Consider the following 24,024-nt stretch of genomic DNA (forward strand, 5'->3'; position numbering starts at 1 on the left):
CCCTTTTTTTTTCCTGCGTGCAATTTTATTTGTTTTTCCTATCGAAGTGGATTTTTCTACAGAATTTTGCCAGGAACAACCCTTTTGTTGCCGTGGGTTCTAAGTGTATGCTGCACACAGGACCTCGGTTTATCGTCTCATCCGCATGACTAGCGTCCAGACCACCACTCAAAGTCCAGTGGAGGGGGAGAGAATATCAGTGACTGAGCCGTGATTCGAACCAGCGCGCTCAGATTCTCTCGCTTCCTAGGCGGATGCGTTACCTCTAGGCCATCACTCCACATACTATGCTTATTCCAGTTCCTAAAATCCAGTTCCATTCATCGTTGTCATAAATCCGTGGACGAACATGTTTTATGCTCGGAAATCCCTCGGTTCTCGCCCACCACATCAACGGAGTGTGGCTGCCTACACGACGGCCATACACGTAAAAGTCCATTCACGAATACAAGCGAATATTCGACCTGCAGTCCCCAATGGTAAGGGCTGGGTTTTGTGTGTGTGTGTGTGTGTGTGTGTGTGTGTGTGTGTGTGTGTGTGTGTGTGTGTGTGTGTGTGTGTGTGTTTGTTTTGTTTTTAAAGTTTGACACGATTCCAGTTTCGTCTACTGAAAGAGATTCATCAAAAAGATTTGAAAAAATCTCTCTCTCTCTCTCTCTCTCTCTCTCTCTCGTGCGTGCGTGCGGGCATGTGTATATGTGTGTGTGCGCGCCTTTGTGTGTGCGTGTGATCTGATTGATTTGATATGGATACTTATGCGTGTGTGAAAATTTGTGTGTATGTGTGAGTGAGTGAGTGAGTGTGTGTGTGTGTGTGTGTGTGTGTGTATGTGTGTCTGTGTGCTCTCTCTCTCTCTTTCTCTGTGTTGCTGCTTGTAATGAGCATACGCATGGCGATTTCCTCCCTCCCTCTCTCTCTGAATTAGGTTTTAAATGCGCGAGTTGGTTTGATGTATGGTTAAGTCAGGAGCGGCTTGTAATGTTGGTTTTGTTAATAGGCAGCAAGTAAACTGTTAATAGATTGTAGATGGCAGGATAGGAATCGACATATTCAAACAAGTGAAGGGTTTGATTGATATGCACAGCACGTTTTGTGTTCTGCAGGGTATAAGATAACACTTGCGTGTAAATCTGGATAGACAATTACCATATGTAAGACAGAGTTTAGATTAGATGTCTTTGATTTGACAGAACATCACTTAAGATACGAAGAAGTTAAGGATTCTGATTTAATGTGTCCATAGTTACGAAGCAATCAACAAAACTGGAGAAAATACATATTCAGCCCAAATATCATCTACACCCTTACCTCTTTAAACGGTCTTTTTTGTTATCTTGTACTGACGTTGTTTGAAATATGAAATATGTCTTCAGGCACAGAAAAAATGCTGTTTTTTAATCTGATGAATGACCTGTAATATTTATAGTTGTATCTTTTTCAGTCCTTTTGATAATTACTAGACGGGCGCAATAGCCGAGTGGTTAAAGCGTTGGACTGTCAATCTGAGGGTCCCGGGTTCGAATCACGGTGACGGCGCCTGGTGGGTAAACAGTGGAGATTTTTACGATCTCCCAGGTCAACATATGTGCAGACCTGCTAGTGCCTGAACCCCCTTCGTGTGTATATGCAAGCAGATCAAATACGCACGTTAAAGATCCTGTAATCCATGTCAGCGTTCGGTGGGTTATGGAAACAAGAACATACCCAGCATGCACACCCCCGAAAACGGAGTATGGCTGCCTACATGGCGGGGTAAAAACGGTCATACACGTAAAAGCCCATTCGTGTGCATACGAGTGAACGCAGAAGATAATTACTATCTGTTATTGGATATATATATACATTCGTGTACGTGCTTGAGTGCGTGTTGCAGGGATTCGTTTTCTGGAGGGCGTCATGGATGGGTGGTGGTTTCCAGTGTTCATTTGAGTGGGTATATTCTGGTACGTGCTTCTGTGTGTGTGTGTGAGGGGGAGGGGGAGGGTCGTGATGGTATTGATGGGGGTTGTTTGGGGGGGCGGGGGGGGGGGGGGGGGGGGGGGGTAGGGGAGTGGGGAACGAAATATAAAGCGCTTTGATCAGTATTTCTGGAGAAACGCCTTATACAAATGTCCATTATCATCATCACCATCATTATCATCATCATCATAATATTATTATTATTATTATTTACATTCCTTTTCACGAGGATCGAAAACCTGAAGTGAATAAACCATTTTGAGTTTTTAGTCTCTCTCTCTCTCTCTCTATCTATCTCTTCCCTCTCTCTCTCTCCACTTTCTCTCACAAAGATGAAAGATCCACATCGTTTCCAGTTGGTTTAATTCTGTTTGACAGTCATTTTCAATGGAGGGTCAATTGACTGGGTTTCCTCTCTGTTTCTGTCACTGTCTGCCTGTCTCTCTTTCTTTCTCCCCCCCCCCCCCCCCCGCCCCCTCACTCACGCATTCACACTATCAGTCTCCCTTCACGTTCAATGTTCATGTGAATAATTAGAAAAGAATTGGTCGTTTTTTGGCTGTACTTGTGCACATGCCTGGACTGGTCAGCTTCAGTCCAGTCGATGGTTTACCTGCGACCACTTGCAGCCTGAAAATTGAACAAATGTCATACTTATAAAACAAAGAAAAGTGACGAATATGATTGATTTTCAGTCTTCTGAAAGTAAACAAAGAAAATACCAAAGAAAGGAGTGGATTACCTGAATAACATTTTATCTTCTTTAACAGACCGATCAACGTCAAAAGACTGCAGGTTATGTTATCTATAGTTTTTTTTTGTTTTTTTTTTAAGGGTGGTATTTCAGAACCAGCGATAATTATTATGATTCGTTGAAGAAATAATCGGGACAATTACACAAAGTATTCATTCTTAAACATACTAGTCTTGGTATAACTTCCTAACACAGCTACTCAACATAGCAACAACAACAAAATCTAAAACAAAACCAGTGTGTTTAATGATAATATTTGGTTGATCGCTTACTTTTGTTGTTTTCTAATTAGGTAGTTGAGAATATACTTGTTCATCATCATCATCATCATCATCATTCTTCTTTTTCTTTACTGGATTTTCAAAAACTATTTATATTTTTAGCTTTTCTTTTCTTTTTTTGCCCTTGTGTTTTTCTGTGCTTTCATTGGTGCTTTAGAATTTAAGGGAGGCTGATAGTTTTTTGGAACTTCCGGATTTTTCAGGCCCTCATCATGATGATTATCTTCTTCGTGTTATAGCTGCTGTTGGTATCATTGTTGTAGCTGTTATTACTATTGTAGTAGTAGTAGTAGTAGTAGTAGTAGTAGTGGAACTCACGGCAGGCTGACAGTTGTCCGGGATCTCCAGGGTCCTGAGGTCCTGGATGCCTGGGTGGTAGTTGGTGAAGAACAGGGACTCCTCGATAGGAACTGTAACAGCCATGTGTGTGGTTCATCACCCAGTCTGCATCACATTGTGTGTGTGTGTGTGTGTGTGTGTGTGTGTGTGTGTGTGTGTGTGTGTGTGTGTATGTTCGTGTGTATCCGTGTGTGTGTGTGTGTGTGTGTGTGTGCATGTGTGTGTGTGTGTGTGTACATGTGTACATGTGTGTGTGTGTGTGTGTGTGTGTGTGTGTGTGTGTGTGTGTGTGTGTGTGAACCTAAATTGGTGTTTGGTTGGATGCCTGCGCAGTGTTATGCTTGTAAGTTTTCGTTTCAGTTTAAATACCTGTTGTACACGGAGGTCTTAACATTGTACAGTACCATTGAACATGTTCTGCACGGAAAGAAGCCGTATGAATTGAATTAAACTCGTAGTAGTAGCAGTAGCAGTAGCAGTAGTAGTAGTAGTAGTAGTAGTAGTAGTTGTGTAACCTCTTGAGGAAGGAGGAAGGTGGCAGAATGGATAAGATGCTCATCTGCCAATACAGAAAGTCCGTGAGGGTCTGGGTTCGAATCCCGCTGTCGTATTCTCTCCCAAGTTTGACTGGAAAATCAAACTGAGCGTCTAGTCTTTCGGATGAGACCATAAACCGAGGTCCCGTGTGCAGCGCGCACTTGGCGCACAGGAAAAGAAGCCATGGCAACGTAAGTTGTCCTCTGGCAAAATTCTGAAGAAGAAATCCACCACGAAAGTAACACAAATAGTTATATATACGTGCACTCAAGGCCTGACTAAGCGCGTTGGGTTACGCTGCTGGTCAGGCATCTGCCTAGCAGACGTGGAGTAGCGTATCTGGGCTTGTCCGAACGCAGTGACGCCTGCTTGAGAAAGTGAAAGCGAAAGCTCTTGACTGCTACAGATGACCAGGCCTTTCAGTGAAGGGTTGTCACCTCCTATGGCTATTCTTTGTTTGGATTTTTCCCTCTTGGAATTGCACTACCTTCATTGAGCACAGCTGACTTCACCAATGATTCTCAAAGAAGAAGACAAAATGGCACTGGCTCTTAGTGCTGCAGCCTCGGGGGCGAGTTGGCCTTTGGGAACCATCCCAGCGCCGACTGTCCTAAAACCCTCTTGGCCGAGAGAGCGAGGGTGTAATTTGGGCAAAACACTCTCCACTATAATCAAATTCTAGCCCAGATAGTCGGGACAGCAGTTACCTCCTCTGCTGTTCTGATGGTCATAGTCGGACACTGACTGTCACACATCATTCATCACCAGTAAGAAGAGCACAATGATTGCAGTTTCACTTCAAATCCATGCGACACTGGTCTAATTTCGCCAAGGTTCAACATTCGAGGAGTTAGAATTTTTCAGTTTCGGTTTCAGTTATTCAATGAGGTATCACTGCGTTCGGACAAACCCATATGAGCGACACCACATCTGCTAAGCAGATGCCTGACAGTGGAATGTTGCAACCTCGCTCCTCAGTATGGTATGTCTTGTATTTTACCTTTTTCTTCTTATCTTTTCTTCCTCAAAAATGTATGTCTTAACCAGGCAGGTGGTGTGGGCATTGTTAGAAAACAATAAGAGCACAATACCTTAATATTTGTATTAGTGGTATTAAATATGTAACATTTTCATGTGCTTCCCACGGGGTTTCCTGAACTAAACACGTCTTGTTGTGACTGTGTCGAGTCCATCCCTCCAACACTTACTGCCCTCAATGGAGCCAATGATGGACTCTGTGACGGGCACACAGTGGTCCTGGGTGACTGTCAGGATGATGCCGCTGTTGTTGTTGGCGGAGAGCGGGTAGGTGAACTGCCACGTGTTCACCCTCAGGCTGTTGTGGCCGTACCCGAACTCGGAGGCACCCACGAAGGTGGCGTTGTCTGCAACGAAAGGTCTGGCAGGTGAAGGTGGGTCTGTACGGAGTACAGTACGGGTCTGTTAGTGGGGTGATGGCCTAGAGGTAACGCGTCCGCCAGGAAGCGAGAGAATCTGAGCGCGCTGGTTCGAATCACGGCTCAGCCGCCGATATTTTCTCCCCTTCCACTAGACCTTGAGTGGTGGTCTGGACGCAGATTAGGTAAGTCGGTAAGGTAGGCTGAATATGTTAAGCAGGCAGGTAGATCAAGTAGATAGGATGGGTGTGTTAAGAAGGAAGGTAGATTGGCTAGGTATGTTGGGTATATCAAGCAGGTAGGTAGATTAGGTAGGAAGGTTGGGTATGTTAAGCAAGTAGATAGATTAGTTAGGTAGGTTGGATAATATTATTATGTTAAGCAGGTAGGTAGATTATGTGGTAGGCAGGTAGGGTATGTTAAGTAGACAAGTAGATTAAGTAGGTAGTTAGGGCAGGTTAAGTAGGTAAGTAGATTAGGTAGGGAGGCAGGTAGGTAGGTAGGTAGGTAGGTAGGTAGGTAGGTTAAGTAGGTAAGTAGATTAGGTAGGTAGGTACGTTGGGTCTGTGGTAGGGTATGTTAAGTAGGTAAGTAGATTAGGTAGGGAGGTAGGTAGGTAGGTAGGGTATGTTAAGTAGGTAAGTAGATTAGGTAGGGAGGTAGGTAGGTAGGTAGGGTATGTTAAGTAGGTAAGTAGATTAGGTAGGTAGGTACGTTGGGTTTGTTAAGTAGGTAAATAGATTAGGTAGGATGAACAATGATGAACAAATGTTTTATTGAGGGTAACTGGATAAGCTGGAAGCTTCTAAACCATGCCCTCCCTCACACACAAACACACACACCCACTCACATGCACAAAAGATGAAAAAGGAAAAAAAAGAAAGGAAAAAAGTGAAAGAAAAAAGAAAATCGGTACGGACACTCGGTGTAGACGGTAACAACAACTACAACAACAAGAGTTAATCACGAAACATAAAAAAATAGCATGGAATATAACTCACACACACACACACACACACACACACACACACACACACACACACACACACACAAACACGCACGCACCAGCTTACGCACGCATGTATACACGGATTGATATACACTAATCTTCTGAGCTCCTTTCCCTGTTCACATTGTCAGAGAGCAACGAAAATAATGTTATTGTGTAGAAGCTCTCTCAAGAAGCTCAAACAAAACACGGAATATAAGAATTATTTATAACTGATTCATGAGATATTATTGGTACTCTTTTTTGAATGATACCAAGGTGGATTTATTTTTCAAATAGTCGGGAATTTCATTCCATAGTTTACCATCAGAATACATGAGAGATGTCATGAAAAGGTTTGTTCTCGGACGAGGGATAGAAATGGTATTTTTGCCACGAACACTTTTTTCAGGAAATTTCCTCTGAAGGTAGGATGGTGCTTTCTTTTTAATTTTGTACATAAAAACACCTTTATTAAAGATACATTTGAGGTAGGTAGGTAGGTAGGTAGATGGGGTATGTTAAGTAGGTAAGTAGATTAGGTAGGCAGGTAGGTAGGTTGGGTATGGCAAGTAGGTAAGTAGATAGGTAGGTAGGTAGGTAGTTAAGTATGGTAAGTAGATAGGTACGTAGGTAGGTAGGTTTGGTATAGTAAGCAGGTTCGTAGATAGGTAGGTAGGTAGGTAGGTAGGGGTAGGTAGGTAGGTTGGGTATGGTAAGCAGATAAGTAGACAGGTAGGTAGGTAGGTAGATGGGGTATGTTGAGCAGGTAGGCATACTAGGTAGACAGGTTGGGTTTGCTGTTTATGTAGGTAGATTAGTTTGGAATATTAAGCAGCTTGGTATATTGGGTATGTTGAGTATGTTAAACAGGTTGGCAGTTTATTTAGGAAGGTTGGTTAATTCATTGGTAGTAGGTAGCCAGACTAGGTAGGTAGGCTGGTCAGGTTAAGCAGTTCGGTAAGTCAGGTACGTAGGTTGGGTGTGTTGAGCCGGTAGATATATACGGTAGGTACGTTGGATATGTTAATTCAGCAGGTAGGGAAACTAGTTAGGTAGGTTGTTTATGTTATGCAGGTAGTTAGATTAGCGAGGTGAGTTGGATATGTTAAGTAGGCGGGTAGACTAGGTAGGTAGGTAGGTTGGGTATGTTAAGTTGGTGGGTATGGTGGGCACGCACCCCCCCCCCCCCCCCCCCCCCCCCCCCCCCCCCCCCCACACACACACACTGATACAGAATGAGAGTGGGAGTGAAGTGAGAGACAGACAGACAGACAGGCAAAGACAGACAGACAGACAGAGACGTAGGATAGCATACCTGGAATGCACTGAGGCCGCAGGACGTCAAAGGAGGCGATGTCGGAATAGGTGCACGTCTTGTTGTCGACGGTAGTGTACAGTCGTCTCTGCAAATCAGGAAAACATAGCGGTAAGGCACTCTTGTAAGGCACAGCAGCAGCAACAACCGCAACAACAACAACAACAACAACAACAGCAGCAGCAGCAACAACAACAACAGCAACAGCAGCAACAACAACAACAGCAACAGCAGCAACAACAACAACAACAACAGCAGCAGCAGCAACAACAACAACACCAGCAGCACGCAACAACAACAACAACAACAGCAGCAGCAGCAACAACAGCAACAGCACCGCAACAGCAGCAACAACAACAGCAGCAGCAACAACAACAACAACAACAACAGCAGCAGCAACAACAATTACAACAGCAGCAACAGCAGTAGCAACAACAACAACAACAGCAGCAACAGCCACAACAACAACAGCAACAACAACAACAGCAGCAGCAGCAGCAGAAACAACAACAGCAACGACAAAAGCAGCAGCAGCAGTAACAGCAACAACCTCGCTGTTAAATTTTTGGACTGTGCTTTCAGTATAAATACTCCAAAAAGAGATGAGTACTTTTCCCTCACCATTACCTCCTTAGGTACATGATTATTGTATGCGCGTGCGTGCGTGCGTGCGTGCGTGTGTGTGCGTGCGTGCGCGTGCGTGTGCGTGTGTGTGTGTCTGTCTGTCTGTGTCAATGTCTGTGCGTGTCTGTCTGTCTGTCTGTCTGTGAATGATGGAGGAACTATGTGGTTTCAGAGATATAGAGAGACAAAGAGAGAGAGGGGGGTGGGGGGGGAGAGAGAAAGACAGACAGACAGAAAAAGAAAGAAAGACAAAAATATACAGACAGACAGACAGAGAGAAAGAGGGAAAGACAGACAGACAGAAAAAAAGAGGGACAAAAATATACAGAGAGAGAGAGAGAGAGAGACAGAGAGAGAGAGAGAGAGAGAGAGAGAGAGACAGAGAGAGAGACAGAAGAAACATAGATAGACAGATAGACAGAGTTGGAAATATGTTAGAATGTCATTAAATTGCCTGAACCGGCAAAACAGAAACCATAACAACAATGGCCAAAATTCAGTGCACCAAGTACGTGCTGCACACAAAACTTCGGTTTACCGACTCATCCGAATGACTATGGACACTCAGTTTGATTTCCCAGTCAAACGTGGGAGAAAGGGTAAGCGTGGGGTTCGAACCCAAACCCTCACGAACTCTCTTTACTGGCATATGAGCGTTTTAACCATTCTGCCACCTTCCTCCTTGCTCAAGAGGTTACTACTACTACTACTACTACCACTACTGCTGCTACAGTGCGAGAGCGGGATTCGAACCCAGACCATAACGGACTCTCTGTATCGGCAGTTGATCATCTTCCCCATTCTGCCAACTTCCTCCCTCAATACATGGGTTATTTTTCAGTGCTGCACACGGGACCCCGTTTCATCGCCACATCTGAGTGACGAGACGCTCAGTTTGGGTTTCCAGTCAAACTTGGGAGAAAGGGCGAGAGAGAGATTCAGACCCAGACCCTAACGGACTATCTCTGACGACAGATGAGCGTCTTAACCATTCTGCCCACTTCCTTCATCAATACAATACAATACAATACAATACGATGCGACGCGACGCGACGTAATGCAATGCAATATAATTACAACGCGATGCAATGCAATGCAACATAATTACAACGCGACGCGATGCAATGCAATATAATTACAACGTAATGCAATATAATTAGAACGCGACGCAATGTAATGCAATATAATTACAACGCGACGCTATGCAATGCAATATAATTACAACGCGACGCAATGCAATATAATTACAACGCGACGCAATGCAATTCAATATAATTACAACGCAATGCAATGCAATATAATTACAACGCGACGCAATGCATTGCAATATAATTACAACGCAATGCAATGCAATATAATTACAACGCGACGCAATGCGATGCAATATAATTACAACGCAATGCAATGCAATATAATTACAACGCGATGCAATGCAATGCAATACAACACAGTGCGACGTAATGCGTTGTAATCGAAACAAACACAACACAACAAAACATAACACAACACAATGGAATCTGATGCGTTGCGACACGACGTTACGCAGCGCAACGCAACGCAACGGAAGGCAACACTCCACCCTGCAACGGGACACTTACGTTAGCATAGTCCTTCAGCTGGTAACGGGTGCTCATGGAGCCGTCAGGCTGTTTCAGCACTGTCATCAGCGCCTGTCGGTCTCTGTAGTAATCGAATCCCATGCGGACGAAGCCCTGTTAACACGCATGCAATACACATCCACATCCACACACATGCAGACACATCGCACGTCCGCGCACACAGCATGCACATGTAGGTATATACGTGCGTGCACGCGAACATAGTCGCACGCCCATCACGTATGTGTGTGAAAGTGCAGACATTTGCATCCACACAGACACAGAAACACACAGAGACACAGCAGACACAGGCACAGACAGACAGACAGACACACACACACACACACACACACACGCACACACACACACAAACACACACACACGCGCGCGCACACACACACACACACACACACGCACAGATTAATTCATTCCCTTCATACATCATTTTCTGTTTGCTGTACAGAGGGACACCTATTTCATGTTGTATTGTACTGTGTGTGGGTGTTGATTGATTGGTGTTGTTGTTGGTGGTGGTGTTTTATCACGCTGACATGTTAATTCTTCCAGCATGTTTTACGTCTTTGTCATTTGCAGTTGTTGGCAGTGCGATTGTTCAGAAATAAACTCTACCATGGCTGCCAGTCAACAGTTTGTGGTCTCGGGAGACTTCTTCGCCATGTCTCTCATTGGAGGTAACATAGGGAAATCCACTTAAAAAATAATAATAATAATAATAATAAAAAAAACACACACAAAAAACAAACTTACATCGATAAAGAACACATCATTGGGGTCCTCCGGCAGAGTCTCCCCAACAATCCCGATGTTGACTGCATACTCTTTGTCGAAACAGCATTTGGCGGGTTGTTGGCCAGACGCTATCCCTGTGAGCAGCAGACTGACACAGACAGTGAGAAGCATGTTGATATGGTCACAGCCAGGTTCTTCACAACAAGAGGAGACGAGACAAAACTGAAGTATATGATCAAGCAGTAAAATGGAACTAATGTTGCATATATGTAGGCCTGGATCTTGTTATTCCTAAGATCGCTAAGCCCTTCCCTATCCTCTGATTATCAGTCACCTGGTCATGATCTTCTCCGAAGTGGGGCAGGTTCGTGACCTGAAGCTGATGAACTTAAGAATGGATGGGTTCTATTTTTCGTCCACGTGTGGCTATCTTGGGGTGTGGGAATCGCCATCTGCTCACCATGATGGTGCCAGAAACCAGTCTGATGAGCTTTTAGTCATTTGTGTTTGTCCTGCGTTGCTGTTTCCAGTGGTGTGTCACTACACAGTACACTACGTGAACTCATGGATCTGTATTCCTCTTTTATTTCTGTCTTTAGGAACGGAAAACCACAAGGCAATGACCGATACTGGAAAGTTGGTCAATCATTGCAGTGCAATCGCAAGTGCATGTACCCTTACTCACACTCTATATTACACTGCGTGTAGAGATTAAGCTGTATACACCTCATCACGTTATGAAAAACATTATGCTTATTGAGGATGTTCGTGTGTGTTAGAAAATACTTTCTTCTTTATTAAAACTTTCTCACCCGGCACTGATAAGGTATATGTCACATCGTCCAAGTGGTCATTTATCGAAATATCGATACGTCTCAGTGACGAAGATGGCAGAATGGTTAAGGGACTTTTCTGCCTGTACAGAGTCTGTGAGGGTCTGTGTTCGGATTCCGCTCTCGCCCTTTCTCCCAAGTCTGACTGGAAAATCAAACTGAGAGACCAGTCATTCGGATGAGACGATAAACCGAGGTCCCGTACACAGCACGCATTTGGCGCACTGAAAAAGAACCCAAGGCAACATAAACGTTGTCCTCTGGCAAAAGAAAACAACAACAACAACAAAATCCACTCTGATAGGTACACAAACATGCACTCAAGGCCTGACAAACGCGTTGGTTTATGCTGGTGGTCAGGCATCTGCCTAGCAGATGTGGTATGGCGTATAATTTATGGATTTGTCCGAACGCAGTGACGCCTCCTTCAGAAACTGAAACGAAAGCTGATCAATGTCTCTCTTTTGTTCACATGCTCGTTTCGGTAATCTGTCCGCTCATTTCTCGGCTTCATTTTATTGACTCACTTGTGTAAACAAAGTGAGTCTATGTTTTAACCCGGTGTTCGGTTGTCTGTGTGTTTTCAAATGTTAAATTTTAGAACGTCAGTTAAGTAGCCACGATAGTGTAACGGATAAGGCAGGTTCTTCTCACCCGAACACGCGGGGTTCGAATCTGGTTAGGACTTTTTTTTTTTTCTTTTAAACGCGAAGCTTTATAATAGCAAATACAGAACACATTTTAACGATTAGATTTTTTTTAAAGTGTATCACAAGTGAGTCTTGAAGGCCTTGCCTCTCTTGTTTTGTAATAAATTGGAAAGCCAATGAGGCGATGAGAGAGAGAGAGAGAGGGTGGGAGGGGGGGTGGGGTGGAAATATAAATCCTCGTTGTGAGATGAGAAAGATTCATTGTGTATTCCTGTGTCTGGCATTTGACACCAGAGTACAAACGGCAACAACGACAGAAGAAACGCGCAAAAGTTCTGCAAATTATATTCCTTCAATGTCACTTTTAGTCAAGAAAAGGTGTCAAAGCATACGGATTTATCCATATACGCTACACAACATTATGCTTAAAAAGGAAGGGTTTGAAGGAAGCAGATGCCTGTCTTACACTGAGACCCAAGTTCAGGTGTTGAGAGTCTACCATGGAAATGTATAAAACACTAAATAAATGAAAGAAAAGAAATAAACAAAATAACGAAACAGCCCACAGCGGATAATACGCAAAAATGCATATAAACCTATATCAAACTCTCTCTCTGTGTGTGTGTGTGTGTGTGTGTGTGTGTGTGTGTGTGTGTGTGTGTGTGTTTGATAAACAACTATGGTAAAATTGCACGTGCGCGGATTTTTTCTGATTTGTCAGATTTTTGATAAGTGATGTTATGTTCTTTCCCGGTCCACTTTCTGGCTTACGAGTGTAAACAATTTGAGTCTATGTTATAACCGTGTGTGTGTGTGTGTGTGTGTGTGTGTGTGTGTGTGTGTGTGAAGTCAGGATTTGATTTCATGATGGTAAATTAAAATTAAGCAACAATTGCTTTTTTACGTCTAGCCATCAATGAAAAAAGAAGAAGAAAAAAACATAGGAGAGAGAGAGAGAGAGAGAGAGAGAGAGAGAGAGAGAGAGAGAACTTTTTTTTTTTTAATCATGTTTTATACAACCTTCTGTTGCATTAGTTGCATAGAAAATGTATCTAGAAATCGATTTAAGAAATTACTTATAGATTCAAATAATCAATATTACCAATGTTGTGTAAACACAAAGAATGCAGCTCATCCCAAACATTTTCTAAATTCGACACCAGCAGCACATTCAAGACAAATCGCAAGTCTAATGTATAGACTTCGTTTAAATGCCTTTCGTACAAAATTTTCTAAAAATATAAAATGTATATGCGGTAAGCAAATAACTGTAAGCCATCTACTCATTCATAGTCCGAGAATAAGACAGTTAATTCCAAAAGATGTAGTTGATGACTATTCTTCCAATATTTCATTAGCCACTGAAAAGATTTTGAATGATAATTCATTGCTTAGAATTTTTTCAGAAATTTTAAACTCCAGTCCAGTTGGTATCCTCCTTTGATGTATTATAATTAATGCGGTTATTTATATTTACATTGTTGTAGGTTAATACTTGTTGATATGCATATACATATTCTCCTTCCCATGATACCTCATTCAATACACACCACAATCTCTTCAGACTTTTTCTTATAATATACTTTTCCTCTGATACATAACATGAACACTTTTTTTTTACACTAATATTCACATGCATTCCCTTTCCTTTATCCACTTCTTTACTCCTTTCCTTTCTAAAAACACTTATAGTGAATAGACATTAAACTGAAGAACACACACACACACACACGCACGAAGACATAAAACCAACAGACGGCTGTATATAAAACATGATTTATTTGTACATTCCACTATCAGGTATAATTGAAAATCCATTTTCAGTTGCAAAACAGAACATTACACATATGAAAATCCATTCAGTCTATCAGTGCACGTATTCCGAACATTAGTGTATCCACTATAGGTAGATCTAACTACATGTACGATAACCTGGCAAAATGCGAAAGACAAAACTACAAGACAAAACAGCAACTTGGTGAAAAAAAAACACCCAAAAAACCAACCCCAAAATCCAAAAAAACTGGGAAGACCAAATCGCAAGGTCGAACATGGTTGATGAGTACCACATGCATCCCAGAATCGACAGTTCTCCTTGTTCACTTCAACGCCCCACAGCCTGTTGATAAAAAAAAAGAAGAAAATACAATTTATTTAGTAAACATAACTTTATCCTCATACACACAATAAGTAAATAGACGTCCATGTTCGTACGCATGCGCACAAACACAAACACGGAATCAACAGATAAAAGGAAATAAGGTTGTATATTTACATATGATATGATATACATACATACGTACATACATACATACATGTGAAAGAGAGAGAGAGAGACAGAGAGTGTGTGTGTGTATGTGTCTGTGCGCTCGCGCGTGCGTGCGTATGTCTCTGTTTGTTTGCCTGTGGGTCGGTCTGCGTGTGCGTGCGTCCATTGCTTGCTTGCGTCCTTTTGTGCCTGTTTGTGTGTGTGTGTGTGTGTGTGTGTGTGTGTGTGTGAGAACTCGCACTGGCGTATGTCTACATATGTCCGTGTGTGTATATATCTGAAAGTTAAAAACAAAGCAAAACAAAACAACAACGACGACGACAACAACGAGGACAACAACAACGACGAGGACGACGACGAGGACAACAACAACAAACAACAACAACGACGGCAACAACAACGAGGACAACAACAACAACAGCAACTACAACGACGACGACAACGACAACAACGAGGATAACAGCAACAACAAGAACAACAACGAGGACAACAAGAACAACAACGACGACGACAACAACAACAACGAGAACAACGACGACAACAACAACAACAACGACGATAGCAACAAAACGACAACAACAACAACGACGACAACAACAGCAACAACAACGATGACGATGACAACTACAACAACAACAAGAGCAACAAACTCACCGGAGTATCCATGGGAGAACCCCTGCAGTTCGGCGGAGGTACTAAAGACACATCAGCCTCAATGCCGGGTCGGTAGCCAGTGTACAACAAGCTCTCCTCGAAGAACGCTGTCACAGAACCCATGGATCGTTGAGTTTGTACGAGAGAAAATTAATACAGTTCAATTGATAATAGCTGTTTTCCTTGATTCAATAATACACGATGCGTGTAAACACTCTCAAAGGCCTCATCAGAGTTTGAATCTGTCCCGCTGTTTCGCTTGTCCCCCATTCCTGGTTCGCTCATTCACACACACGCACGCACGCACTGGCACGCACGCACGTACGCACACACACACAAACACACACCTGTTGTGGCACATAATTACTGTAGCGGTTGCGCGTTGATTTTCTTCTTTTCCCCCCTCCTTTTGTCGTGACATTCCGGGCATATCTAAGTCATGAATAATGTCCGGTGACAATGATATATGCCGCTGAATACGTCCAATTCGCCAGTTCCCGTCTCGCCTGCTCCTGAATCGTGTCGCCACCCTCATGTATGGTCTACAGTGATGGCCTAGAGGTAACGCGTCCGCCAAGGTAGCGAGAGAATCTAAGTGCGCTGGTTCGAATCACGGCTCAGCCGCCGATATGTTCTCCCCCTCCACTAGACCTTGAGTGGTGGTCTTGACGCTAGTCATTCGGATGAGACAAGAAACCGAGGTCCCGTGTGCAGCATGCACTTAGTGCATGTAAAAGAACCCACGGCAACAAAAGGATTGTTCCTGGCAAAATTCTGCAGAAAAATCCACTTCGATAGGAAAAAAAACAAATAAAACTGCACGCAGGAACAAAATACAAAAAAATGGGTGGCGCTGTAGTGTAGCGACGCGCTCTCCCTGGGGAGAGCAGCCCGAATTTCACACAGAGAAATATGTTGTGATCAAAAGAAATACAAATAAAATGTAAGTTTGATTCTTTGTCCTTTTTCGCTTTCCTGCTATTCCCGTTTTGCCAATTCAGACAGACAGACCGACACACACACACACACATATTCTCTCTCTTTCTTTTTCTCTCTCAGCCCTACCCCCCACCCCCACACCCCCAAACACACACACACACAAATGAGTACATAGGTGAATTGGGAATAACCGAGTCGTTATCACCAATCTGAATCCAGATTAGTCGCATCGGCAATAGGCGAATCGGGGAGAGGGGTGGGGTGGAGGGGTCATGAACAGGCGAATGTGGAACTGGATGACACCAGCTGTGTCGCAACTGAACGTACCCCCATCCAGCTGGCCGAAGAGAGTCTCGATCACAGGCACACAGTGTTGCTGCGTCAGAGAGAAGACGGCCTCCCACCGGTCAGTGCCGTTGCCAGGCAACAGGAAGGACCAGGTGTGAACGGCCAGCGAGTACACCCCATGTCCGAACGCTGCCGGCCCCAGGTAGACAGCGTCGTCTGTGGCAGGTGTTGATTAATTGATTGTTTAATTAATTAGCTGTTTAATTAGTTTCTTAATCGATGTGGAAAGGAATAGAAGAACTACGATTATTCTGGGGTAGACTGAGAGAAAGGTGAGTGGGAGAGTGAGTGAGTTATTGAGAGTGGGTGGGTTGGTGAGTTTGAGTAAGAAGAAAGTAAGTGGGATAGTGAGTGAGTGAGTAGGCTTACGCAAGTAATTAGGCTTACGTAAGTGAGTCAGCGAGGGAGAGTGAGTGAGTGGATAAATGAGTGTTTGAGTAAGTGACTAAGTGGATGACGTTGCCTGCGGTCGTGATTAACTGATAAAAGTCAGAACGATAGTTTTGAGTTCACTGAGAGAAAAATGAGCCAAGAGTTAGTCAGTAACAAATATTAAGTAAGTGTGTGAGTGAATGAGTGAGTAAGTAAGGAAATAAGTAAGAAAGGGAGTAACTGCACGGCGTCGTGTCCGGCAGGTGCTGATAAGGGACATAACATTACAAAGTACGTACCAAGTGAGTGAGAAAATGAGAGTGTGAGTGGATAAGAAGGCATAACGTAGATAATTTCGTGAGTAAGTTAGTAATTTTTTTTTTAATTCATCACTTTGTGACAATACTGGTATGCTTGGCAATGCTAGAGTTTTCATATAGCAGAACTGACCAGTCGTGCTTATACACATTTTTATCTCCCCGAGGCCTAAGGAGAATATATATATATATATATATATATATGTGTGTGTGTGTGTGTGTGTGTGTGTGTGTATCAATAAGCGACTATTCAGCGGTCCTTCTTTTCCTTTTTGTTTGCATCATATATCTTTATTTCATATTCAGCATACGTCTTTGCAAACCTCGGGCGTACTGTGATAGGTTTTGGTGTCTTCGTTTCTCACAGAGATTGTGAATATCGTTCAACATAATTATTTTTGCAAACGGTTGTCCATTAACCTCACAGGGGAAGAGACTCGAGTCAGTTCAGGCATAATATTCATGGTTCGCTCCCTTAGAGAGAAGATTTTCAAATGGCATGTTCGTGCTGTGCATGTGATATCTGAGTGGTGCTGACTGAGTGACAGTTTTTCCCCTGTCCCCTTTATACCTACCCGGAATGCAGCCGTCAAACATAAAATCGTAGGGTTTCAGAGGTCCGATTGTACAGTTGCCATTTTCATCAGTGGTGTAAACAATTCTCTGAAAAAAAAACAACCCCCAAACCCCAAAGATTCAGTGAGCATAAGACCTTATAATAGTGACAGGCAATGTGATCACACACACACACACACACACACACACACACACACACACACCTCTAAACGGTTCCAATTTCAAATCTGTGTGGCGGACCCTTTCTCCGTCTGTCTGTTTGGTTGTCTGTCTATCTGTTGAAAAAGAGTTCACAAAATCTGACACGCATTCCACCACTCAATCAAACCCACCACATTGTGGCAACAATCGATTAACTATCAAAATGAATAAAATACAATACAGTTTGAGAAATACATGCATCGTTAACATAATTCGTGTAGGCTATTTCTCGTGAAAGAGAGAGAGAGAGAGAGAGAGAGAGAGAGAGAGAGAGAGAGACAGGGAGAGAGGGAGAGAGAGAGGGGGGGGGGGACAGACAGACACTGAGGCAGACACAGATACAGAGGCAGTGAGTTACATTGGCGTAGTCCTTCAGTTCGTCCCTGATGAGTGCAGAGCCATCAGGGTTTTTCATACGTGTGTGGGTCTTCGACTTCTGTTGGTAGAAATCGTAAGCAATGGACGTCGTGCCCTGTAAGTAAAACACACCATTCTAAGGTTTTCCTTCTTCACCGGTGTAAGATGGGAAAAAAAACATGCGTGAGCGCACGTACGAATATGCTCTCGCGCACACACACACACACACTCGCACATACACGTATACCTACATGCCAGTGCACCTGTACACGCGCGAGCACACACACACACACACACACACACCCACACACACACACACACACCGGCACGCACGTGCGCACGCACACACACACACACACACATCCACGGGCGTCCGCGTTCGCATGCGGAGAGAGAGAGAGAGAGAGAGAGAGAGAGAGAGAGAGACGGACAGACAGACAGACAGACAGAGACAGACAGAATCTTTCACCTTGACCCCCTCATCAGGCCACCTCATCTGACATTCCGTACCAATCAGTAACAGTGAAGGTTAGCACAATGACTGCTCGGCAGAAATCAACCATGATTTCTTTTTTAATTCCGAACTTTTTGAGGCGCCAAGCCAAGCTTGGCAGATGTGGTGTAGCATATATGGATTTGACCGAACGCAGTAACGCCTCCATGAGCTACTGATACTGATACTGATACTGAGGCGCCGAAGAAAGTACAGGCGCTGTTGTGATTTCTTAACAATTTTTTCCGTATTTTTCTCCCATTTCAAATCGTTGGAAATGATCAGTCCGAGAAATTTAAAGTTAGAATTAATTCTTTGGTTTTTGATACGTTGGGTTCTACGTTGTTTTGATCACACCAGCTGACAAGTTCCAGTACTTCTTCCCTATATTTTGACTCATCACTGTTCGTAATCAGCCCTTCTAGAGTAGTATCGTCGGCAAACTTGACCATGGTGTTACATTCATTTTGAGTTGCACAGTCGTGTGTGAATGGTGAGTACAACAGTGGGGATACAACACATCCCTGTGGGGTGCCTATGTTGAGAATGCATGTGGAGGAGGTGAGGTCTCCAACTTTAACAACTTGCGATCTGCATCTTAGAAAATTTCGGGATCCATGCACAAATTGATTCAAGCAGCGAGAGGTCTTTCAGTTTAAAATATAGTTTTGATGGCACTATTGTGCTGAACACAGAGCTGTAGTCAATGAAAAGGATCCTGGCATACCTGTTAGGATTTTCGAGATGTCTGAGGACGTGGTAGAGACCTATGCTAATGGCATCTTCAACTGCATGGTCTGTTGGCTCTATAGGCGAACTGAAAGGGATAAAAAAAAAATGGAGGAATGCAGGTTTTTAGGAATATATATAGTGCATGTGAGTGAGTGAGTGTGTGTGTGTGTGTGTGTGTGTGTGTGTGTGTGTGATAGAGACCTTTGCACATGACCTCGAGTCACAAATCAAGGTCTTTCGAATATCAATACCTTGATTCAAAAGTCAACTGAGGTCACTCAATCGGATACAGACTCCATGCTGATGTTTCACAAGGGAAAAAACGCAAGAATTTGTGAATAGCTATGTTCACTTGAGGAGCAGGGTCTCCGTATTTCTCCCCCTTTCTCAGTGTCTGCTTTGGCAGCACCGTTATTTCACGTGAGAAATAAGTGGAAGGAGAACTTGGATGATAGAACCATGCATGTTCAGGCATTATTACACAACAATGATGTATGTGTTCACATCTCCACGTGGTACTTACATCAAGGAAATACAATGCGTTGCCACTAGCACCTACAGCTCCAATGTCCCCTAGCACTGCAGAAAACTGTTTATCAACGCAGCACTTTCTCGGCTCGCTTGGTGTGGCAGGGGCGGCAACCGCTGCTGTCACAATCACCAACGAAAACAACAATCTTGCCATCACCTTTATGATAATTATCATTTACTCTCCTTTCTCTTTGATGTATGGCGTAGCAAGGCTCCTAGAGATTGATTAATTTAGTTTTGCAGACTACTTCCACCTTTAAAAAATAGACTTTTGCTAACTGAACTGCGACATCATTGAGATGAGTTCGTAGGTATAGGCTATTTACATGGTGAGTGTGTTTTCTTTTATAATCTGTTGGGCTGAATCTGTTGTAGAGATAAAGCAGACGAGGATTACACTCACTGTTGTCGAGGGATCGAGAGCGCCAAATGTTATTCAGTTATTACACGTAAGACCCAGTGATCGAGTTATTTTCATTTCAGATAGGATTCTACGATCCTCGTTGTGTGTGTGTGTGTGTGTGTGTGTGTGTGTGTGTGCGCGCGCGCGTTTCAGTGCGTGCGCGTGTGTTTGCGTGCGGGATCGTGTGTGTGTGTGTGTGTTTCAGTGCGTGCGCGTATGTTTGCGTGCGGGATCGTGTGTGTGTGTGTGTGAGTGCCGTGCGCGCGCGTGCGCGCGTGCGTGTGCCCATGAGCAATACAAGCCTGTCACTGTCACTCCCGAGCCTCTATGTAAATAAGAAAGCAAGAGCACAAGCAATCATCCATTCATTCAGTCTGAAAGGGGGGAGGGGGGGCGGGGGGGGGGGGGGGGAAGAAAACAGAAAAAAAGAGCGATTATTTCGCATGCCTGAACATCGATATTATTTGTTTTAAATAAGTAATTTGCTATTTCGCTGATACGTATACCCCCTAAACGTCTATCCGTTCCTGTGTACATGATCTTCGGTGTACAGACGAAATACATTGGTCTGAAGGTGAATTTCAGAGAATGTTTTAGGTGTTATGCAACAGCTAGCTCAACTGTCAGGGTTCACTTCTGACAAGTATCGGGCTCTCAGCGGTCACAGAAACGGTTACAACACACGAGTCTCGTCGTTTTCACAGGCAAAGGCGTGTCTTATCAAGGCTGGGTTGTTCAATTTGGCTCGAACGCTTTCCAAGGGGTGGGGGGCATAACGTGGGTTGCCTTGTACTAAAGAACCTGTATACATATATAGAGTCTTTGCTTGTACTCTCAGACTTTATATATGTTAATCCTTGTTATTTTATTTTGTATCTTTCAGAACCGAATGCAATGATTATCGGTATAATTTCTGTATGTTTGTATTAGGAGGAGAGGTGTGCGAATTGTGAGTGACTGTACACTGTTTTTAAACAGTATTTAGATTATCTTTAAAAAGAAATGAATTTAATTTTGGTGTTCCGGGAACTCATAAACCATAATTATACAGGTAAAACTACTTTTTAGAAGATCAGAGGTGGAGAAGAGAGAGAGAGAGAGAGAGAGAGAGAGGTCTAACACACACACACACATACTGATTGACAGACATCACACATGACATGTCAACATATCTTTTGTCAACACGGTTGTTTATTCAAAGCAAGAAAAGAAAGGAAAAAAAAGGCTCACTATTTCCTAAGAACAGTTGGTAATAATTATCTTAAGGGGTCTGACATCAAACCTTCACAAGTCAAACCATCACATTGTACTTTATAAATACATTTTATATTGGGATGTTAGTCTCTGTGTGTGTGTGCGTGTGTGTGTGTGTGTGCATTTTACATGCATGTGTGCTGAGGGCTGGAGATGGAAGACTCTTAGGTAAAGCTGCTGGTGTGACTCCATTTATCTGCCAAGTTACAAAGAGCAATACCATCTGCATAGTTGTATCTAGGACGTTTAAACCACAGATCAATACATCAGTCATCCAATAAATTCATCCATTTATAAATTAATCGTTGTTGTATGATTTACCATCATCCTGCCATCACTTTTACAATGAACCACACCGAGAGAACTGTTTTCCTTTTAGCACCGCATGGTTACACTGACAGGATACTATCATGTTTGGCACCAGTAAATTTTTCAATAATAATCTTTCTTCTCTTTTCGTTATTCCTGCTCTACATATGTTCACTTTCAAGGACCTTAACAACCAACTCAAATGCCATTTACTTCAAGCTTCGGTTCGAAAGAAGCATTGATTACACACTGAGCAGGTAAAACCTCTGTTGCAAACTTTAAACTTCACATGTTCAGATTTAAAAAAACAACAACAAAATGTTAGTTGAATTCTCCATACACTGTTCTCTTCTTACACATGTCCCACTATGCAACAAATAAATGTCAACTACATAATCATATTACAAAATTTAATTGTGCTTCAGTAGTCATCACACACAAAAATTAATAATTTTTCAGTGTTTCAAATATATGATTGATTCTTTGAGCAAAATCGCTTATTTGCAGATTATTTTGTAAAATTCATTTAATAAGAAACCAAACAATTTTAGATGATCACAAATTTATTCAAGTTTTAAAGTCATAATACTACATAAGCAAAGATACAGCATGACACTACATGTTGCGTAAGCTCTTTGCTGTTTAAAAAAAAAAATGAATGAATGGTTTTTCAAAGAGATTTTAGCGAATCAAGTATATAAATCAAAGAAGCAATTGCTGTATGACACACATGATATGCTAAGAATAATACTACATTAAAGAACTGAAACAGGAATTGTTTCAAACTACAATACGAGCATACAGGCCAACCAGAGTAATATGAATTTACTGTAACTGTTAATTAAAAAAAATACTGATGTCTAAAAAAGTTTAATTTGGTACAAACAACCATTGAAGATATAAATTAAAGTATGTGTTCATGAATTTTTTTTTTAATGTGTTTGTGTAAAAAGCAGTAAAACATTTCACAATGCAAATGGCAAAGCATCAATAGATTAGTCATGATATTTCATTCTGTAAGTTGAATAAACCAAATCATAGAATTTCCAAATTACTCTTCAGAAATATGGAAAAAAAAGTGCCTTAAAAACATAACTAAGAACATCAGTTATCCTAACTGCACAACACTTTACTACTGTTTCATTCATAACACTGAATGCAAACAACAAGCTCCATGAACCAAGCAAACTGAGGTGATACCTTGATCAGTGATGTCTACACCATCACCTATCTCTGCCATGAGGTGATATATACCTTGATCAGTAATGTCTATATCATCACCTATCTCTGCCATGAGGTGATATATACCTTGATCAGTAATGTCTACACGATCACCTATCTCTGCCATGAGGTGATATATACCTTGATCAGTAATGTCTACACCATCACCTATCTCTGCCATGAGGTGATATACCTTGATCAGTAATGTCTACACCATCACCTATCTCTGCCATGAGGTGATATATACCTTGATCAGTAATGTCTACACCATCACCTATCTCTGCCATGAGGTGATATATATCTTGATCAGTAATGTCTAAACCATCCTATCTCTACCAAACACACATTGAAATTGCGACACCACAAAATGGTTTGCCATGCATGTAGATGAAGGAGGAATTCAACCAAAAACATGAGTGTTTTATCCTTTGATATGTAATGAATGGCGCCATGAACTTGCGTAACATCAACTGAATTATGCAGGGATTTGATTGACAGTAGCAGCAAAATAAAAATGATATTTCAGAAGAAACGGTCCTTGACCAGTCCTCAGACCTTGCCCACAAATATTGGTAAAAGAAGATGATAATGTGGAAGTGGATGGGGGAAAAAAGAAGAAAAGAAATTGATCAAGAATCTTCCATTTTTAATGGAAATACTATGATAGTAATTACAATAGTAAAATGAAAAATAAAGGGATAAATTCTGATCTATAGATTGTGAAGAACATGTAGCTTTGCTTATTAATTTGATCATTCTTTGAATAATGAAACATATGACACCAGATGAACTGATAGGGAGTAAAGACAAACTGCTTGTCAGTTTTGATGTGACTGTACAGAGTATGACCACCAAGGTAAGGACAACACACACCATGGAAAATAAAACAATTGAACAACGCATCAATGAATAAGCATGTAAATGATGAGTCAAAATGAAAATACAAGCAACAGGACTGCATGACTAGACTGGCAAGCAAAATGATTCAAAATAATACCTGGATGGTATGCTCTACAGCAA

The 24,024-nt window shown here is 42.4% G+C and overlaps 1 protein-coding gene across 1 annotated transcript in view; it reads right to left on the reverse strand.

Annotated features, from left to right (window-relative positions):
* The window catches only part of LOC143293575 (uncharacterized), a 33,904-nt gene extending 13,851 nt beyond the window's left edge, over positions 1-20,053 (reverse strand). The window contains exons 1-11 of the mRNA XM_076604621.1: positions 19,810-20,053; positions 18,063-18,176; positions 17,503-17,590; positions 16,218-16,394; positions 14,952-15,058; positions 10,880-10,950; positions 10,564-10,693; positions 9,796-9,909; positions 7,574-7,661; positions 5,079-5,255; positions 3,313-3,404 (exon numbers count right to left, since the gene is read on the reverse strand). Of these exons, the coding sequence (XP_076460736.1) occupies positions 3,313-3,404; positions 5,079-5,255; positions 7,574-7,661; positions 9,796-9,909; positions 10,564-10,693; positions 10,880-10,950; positions 14,952-15,058; positions 16,218-16,394; positions 17,503-17,590; positions 18,063-18,176; positions 19,810-19,992 (1,341 nt within the window). The 5' untranslated portion in view covers positions 19,993-20,053. The remainder of the gene's footprint in view (positions 1-3,312; positions 3,405-5,078; positions 5,256-7,573; positions 7,662-9,795; positions 9,910-10,563; positions 10,694-10,879; positions 10,951-14,951; positions 15,059-16,217; positions 16,395-17,502; positions 17,591-18,062; positions 18,177-19,809) is intronic.
* Between the last annotated feature and the right edge of the window lie 3,971 nt (positions 20,054-24,024).

This window comes from Babylonia areolata, chromosome 1 (assembly GCF_041734735.1).
Source record: "Babylonia areolata isolate BAREFJ2019XMU chromosome 1, ASM4173473v1, whole genome shotgun sequence".
NCBI lineage: Eukaryota > Metazoa > Mollusca > Gastropoda > Neogastropoda > Buccinidae > Babylonia > Babylonia areolata.